The 5,518-nt window shown below is 51.8% G+C and overlaps 1 protein-coding gene across 1 annotated transcript; it reads left to right on the top strand.

Moving 5' to 3' along the window:
- Positions 1-484: 484 nt before the first annotated feature.
- LOC136503062 (auxin transporter-like protein 2) lies at positions 485-5,286 on the top strand. The gene is made up of 7 exons (XM_066498263.1): positions 485-779; positions 965-1,150; positions 1,254-1,366; positions 1,514-1,697; positions 1,844-1,941; positions 3,261-3,726; positions 4,690-5,286. Exons 1-7 carry the CDS (start codon positions 597-599, stop codon positions 5,035-5,037), a joined length of 1,578 nt encoding a protein of 525 aa, XP_066354360.1. The 5' UTR covers positions 485-596; the 3' UTR covers positions 5,038-5,286.
- Positions 5,287-5,518: the final 232 nt, after the last annotated feature.

Below are 5,518 nucleotides of genomic sequence, written 5' to 3'. Positions count from 1 at the left end.
GTTTAATTCGCTTCTTTTTTTATCCAGAACAGTGTTTTTCTCTCACACATTTCTCCAGAATTCCTTGCAATAAATTCCACTGAGAACACACGTTGAGATGTCTTGTACTGATTGCTCTGCACAGTGTTGGGCACCTTTTACGTTCCGTTCCGTACTGATTTGCCCTAAACACAGAGCACATGTTAAAAAGAAAAAGAAAAGCTCCGGAAGACTCACTTTTTATTTGCCCTTTTTCGTTTATTTTATATATGCGCTCGCCGTCTACTTGCATCCAAAAGAACTCCTGGAAAGAAACAGAGATAAGGAGAAAGACGGGTTTCTTTTTATCCTCTCCTGTCGCCTGTCGGACGTGCTGCAGAGTCTTGCTTCACCCGTCCGGCACCTCACTCTCCTCCTGGCTCCTGCAGTATATATCACCCCCTCCGGCCTCCATTTCTTCTCGACTTGAACACGGCCAGCGTCTCATCGGCTGGGCGTGGTCGACTACACGCACACTCACGACAAGCGAATCGGTCGAAACGGAGCCTGCTAATAAGTAGCTAGAAGACAGGGCACCCCACTGCTAGCTAGGAATCTAGGAGCGCGAGCGAGAGAGCATGGCCTCAGAGGCCAATGGGGGCGTCGTCGCCATCGAGAAGGGAGCGGAGGCGGTCGGCGTCGGGCGGTACGTGGAAGTGGAGCAGGACCAAGACTCCAACACCGTCAAGTCGCGGCTCTCCGGCCTGCTCTGGCACGGCGGCTCCGCCTACGACGCTTGGTTCAGCTGCGCCTCCAACCAGGTGAATGAACTTTGCCGCCGTTAGTTTCCTTCTCTCGTCTCGTGATGAGCTAGGTGCAGTGGTTCGCGCTAGCTAGCTGTAGCTGTAGCTGTAGCAGAGGCTAGGCTAGGCTTGTAGTACTCCTAGAGCTCCTCGATAGCTCATGCTGCATGCACCTTGTTTGTGCTGTGCCTGTGTTGATTCAGGTGGCTCAGGTGCTCCTGACCCTGCCCTACTCGTTCTCGCAACTGGGGATGCTGAGCGGCATAGTGTTCCAGCTCTTCTACGGACTGATGGGCAGCTGGACGGCGTACCTCATCAGCATCCTCTACGTGGAGTACCGGACCAGGAAGGAGAGGGAGAAGGTCGACTTCAGGAACCATGTCATCCAGGTGAGACTGAGACTGAGAAGAGGAACACACAGGCAACACGGCGCACATGCCTTTGCCCTTTGCTACTCGATCAGTCATTTTGTTCTGAACCACGCATCTGCAGTGGTTCGAGGTGCTGGACGGGCTGCTCGGGAGGCACTGGAGGAACGTCGGCCTGGCCTTCAACTGCACGTTCCTGCTCTTCGGCTCTGTCATCCAGCTCATCGCGTGCGCAAGGTAATAGCATGCACATTGTGCTCTTCGGCTCTGTGCTGTTTCGCAGCTTGCCTGCATAGTTCGCCGTGCAAGTTGTTGTTTGTTCATGGTATGGCTAACTGTGTACGTACGTATTATGGTGTGCACGCGCGCGTACCATACCAACAGCAACATCTACTACATCAACGACAAGCTGGACAAGCGGACGTGGACGTACATCTTCGGCGCCTGCTGCGCTACGACGGTGTTCATCCCGTCGTTCCACAACTACCGGATCTGGTCGTTCCTGGGCCTCGTCATGACCACCTACACGGCGTGGTACCTCGCCGTCGCCTCCCTCATCCACGGCCAGGTACACATACAAGTGCACGATCAAGCAAGCACATGCAGCATGCTCATCGATAATGCCGATGCCATTGAGTAGCTTTCAAGCAAGCATGCATGCTGTGTGGCCTGTGAGTGACCGGCAGAGATTGATGTGCTCCTTCCTGCTTGCAGGTTGATGGCGTGAAGCACTCCGCGCCGACCAAGATGGTGCTCTACTTCACCGGGGCAACAAACATTCTCTACACCTTCGGAGGCCACGCTGTTAGTGTGTAAGGAGACAAACACCGTTCTCTTTTTTTATGGATGGATGCCCCGGTCCCTCCCCTGCCGTGTGAGCATGGCAAAGCTAGCAATGTGGATGTTTCTGTTTCTACTACCGAAACAAAAGAAAAATACTCACATTAGGGGACCACTGACCACATGACACTCGGACCAACGAAAGTAGCTAGTGTGTGAAGTGATCCGGCCATTCCATACACTTTGCTCGTCTGGCCACGCCATACGTCTCAGACGTGCTGCCATGCCATGCACAAGTTTACATGCTCGATATGTATAATTTTACCTCTCGCTTGTTGGAGAAGAATGCATGGCACAGCATTTCTCCATTCCGGTCCTTGAAGGCACATGCACACATTGCGATGATATGGACCGGACATATATGGAGAATCTCGAGTAGAATTATTCCTGGCCATAGTTTGCCACGATCATTTTTAGATGATTAAGTGTAGTAAGTCATAAAAAGTATAGTTAGATATTTTAGAGTCACACTTTTTCATAAAAGGGAAGTTTACTTTATACCTTGAAGTAAAAAATGAAAAAACCTTGTCTAAATTTAGTTGTCAAACTTAATCAAACTTTTCTAAGATGAAGTGTGATAAAATGTACTAGCTAGCAAACAAACACCAGTATAAAAGTATAGAACTACTAATCTACTATCATGCAGTTGCTGCGCTATAGCTTACACATACATGCCATATAATGCCATCGGTCTAATTGCAAAGGCACGAGAGCTTCTCTCAATTCTCCGCACCGCACTGTTCCACCTTTGGTCCTTTGCGGGCTAGTACACAGTTACGCGCTCGCACTGTTCCACCTTGGTCCTTTCCGGGCTAGTACACAGTTACACACTGACACAAGTATATATCTATCTGCCGTCTCCGTCTTTACAAACCACAGGGCACGGCACGGCAGGCCCTATCTCCTCTCCTCCGAGTCTCGGACTCATTCATTGCTTGTACAGTCAAAGGAGCCACTCCACCTAGGAGCGTGCATTGCTGCTTTACCTCTGCAGTGCAGGGCTCCTGCTTTTGCACTTGCAACCACGGACTCCTGAGCCTCTGATAGATGCCGATACGATACCCCTCTGCAGATGCCAACAGGCAACAGCTAGCACGAAACTTGCACAAACATATGGCACGGGTGTCCAGGTTTCTGCGTGCACGAAAAGAGAGCGCAAAATTGAAAAGCAACGGCTCCGTGCCAGAAAACTGGCCATCTGAGCCTGAGAGCGGCGTCCGGAGTTTGAAAGGTGACTGAACGAACAACAGCAATACGTACTCAACTCAGCAATGCTATGCTTGGCATGCAGGGAGATCATGCACGCGATGTGGCGGCCGCAGAAGTTCAAGGCGATCTACCTGATGGCGACGCTGTACGTGCTGACGCTGACGCTGCCGTCGGCGGCGAGCGTGTACTGGGCGTTCGGGGACCAGCTGCTGACGCACTCCAACGCGCTGGCGCTGCTCCCGCGCACGCCCTTCCGCGACGCCGCCGTCGTGCTCATGCTCGTCCACCAGTTCATCACCTTCGGCTTCGCCTGCACGCCGCTCTACTTCGTCTGGGAGAAGCTCATCGGCCTCCACGACTGCCGCAGCCTCTGCAAGCGCGCCGCCGCGAGACTCCCCGTCGTCGTGCCCATCTGGTTCCTCGCCATCATCTTCCCCTTCTTCGGGCCCATCAACTCCGCCGTGGGGTCGCTCCTCGTCAGCTTCACCGTCTACATCATCCCGGCGCTGGCGCACATGATCACCTTCCGATCCGCAACCGCCCGTGAGGTACGTAGATACATACTCCCATGCACTTTTGTTACTGCTACTAGTAAATATTTTTTTAAAAAAAAAATGTTTTATTACCATGCATTTACGTTTTACCCAATGGTTTTACTCTAACGTGAGAAGGAATTTTGTACTCCTATGTTCTTTGGGCATTTCGCAGCTCGTTCGCTAGCATTGGCCTGTTCGCTTCATCGTTTCTGTGGCTTATAAACCGGCTGATGTTGTTTTGTTATGAGAGAAAAAACACTGTATCATGACTAATAAGCATGGCTGAAACGATCCAACGAATATGGCAATTAAGTAGCAATCCATGCAAGCTAGCTAGGTCCTGAGTAGATGCCACTACGCACAGCATGCAGCCTAAAATATTCGCGGGACTCATCCGTGAGTAGCCATTCAACTGGACCCCAATCTACCTTCTACAAGGCAAAATGTTGCTACTGTTGGTAGTCACGATTAGAGCTGAAATTATTAGGGAGCTAAACGCTGCCTCTGAAAGGCTGTTCGTACTGATTGCTGGAAGTCTGAAACATACAAGACAAAACAGCGGCAGTGTCAAACTGTCTTTTTCGTGGTGCGGTACTAGCAAGAAAGAAGGGAAAGGTTGGCGCAAAGCTTGGAGACAAACCGAAAGAACCCTAGAACCAGAGCAAAGATGCTTTATCTGCAGGAAATATTTGTACCGAGAGCCACAGAAATTCGGACGACCACCGAAACAAAGCGCCGAAAAGGACAGCATGCATTTGTACTCTCAATAGAAAGAAGGAACAGACAAGCATAGAGCACGTACTAGTTGTAAGCACTTAAGGTTTGTAGGCTTGTAGCACTGAGTTCCATGCAAATGATAAACCCAATGATAACAGTGTTAGAGTTTGTTGGCATGCTCTGAATAACTAAATCTTCTGGAGAAAAAAAGAAGCCCTGAATACTAAGCTTTTGATGATCTGTTGTGGCGCGGTGCAGAACGCGGTGGAGCCGCCGCCGCGGCTGGTGGGGCGTTGGACGGGCACGTACATGATCAACGCGTTCGTGGTTGCGTGGGTGCTGGTGGTCGGCTTCGGCTTCGGCGGCTGGGCAAGCATGACCAACTTCGTCCGCCAGATCGACACCTTCGGCCTCTTCACCAAGTGCTACCAGTGCCCGGCGCCGCCCCTGCCACCGGGCGCCGCCCCCTTGCCGTTCCCCGGCGACCTCGGCAACATCACGATGCCATTCAACGGGACCGCCGGAGGCGCGGAGCTCCCTCCGGCCCCGGCTCCTTCGCCGGCGCATTTCTTCCGCCACCACCGGCATCACGGCCACGGGCTCTGAAGAGACGATGGATGAGCCCAGCTGATACCAGTGCGCGACTCTGCTTTAGTTTCAGCTAATTCATTAGTTAGACTAGCTTAATTAGCACCTGCAGCATCTTCCTTCTCTTCTCTAGCTTGTTGTCACATGCTTTCCCGGTTTTAGTGACTTTAGAGAGGCTGACACGAGGGTATCAGTATCACTGTATCAGTAGCATGGAGTCTCTTGCGTTCTGGGCTGTGACCTGGCGTGGAGCTCAAAAAAGGGGAATATTTCTACAGCCGCAGATGCCTAACTCTGAACTTTCTCTCGTGCATGCATAGAGCTCGTCACCTTTGCAGTGTGGCAGTATTCCACCACTCAGTGCTGTATCATTGGCAGTACTTGGGCGCTGGTGCGCTCACGAGTCAGGACTCGGCCGGGATGCAGGATCTCTTTGCCCCATCTCTTGGTCGCCGTGAACTGTGTACTGACCGACACCCAAATGCCAAGTGCTGGCAGA

The sequence above is a fragment of the Miscanthus floridulus genome, chromosome 1, assembly GCF_019320115.1.
Source record: "Miscanthus floridulus cultivar M001 chromosome 1, ASM1932011v1, whole genome shotgun sequence".
Classification (NCBI taxonomy): Eukaryota; Viridiplantae; Streptophyta; class Magnoliopsida; order Poales; family Poaceae; genus Miscanthus; species Miscanthus floridulus.
Note: the sequence above shows the minus strand (reverse complement) of the source record. Positions and strands in the feature narration are given on the sequence as shown.

What these genes read in the sequence shown, in the direction of transcription:
- LOC136503062 (XM_066498263.1), top strand. Translation starts at nt 597, where the DNA reads ATGGCCTCAGAGGCCAATGGGGGCGTCGTCGCCATCGAGAAGGGAGCG. An exon ending in CCTCCCTCATCCACGGCCAG is followed by an intron (nt 1,698 to 1,843) that starts GTACACATACAA and finishes TCCTGCTTGCAG; the next exon opens with GTTGATGGCGTGAAGCACTC. An exon ending in GATCCGCAACCGCCCGTGAG is followed by an intron (nt 3,727 to 4,689) that starts GTACGTAGATAC and finishes GGCGCGGTGCAG; the next exon opens with AACGCGGTGGAGCCGCCGCC.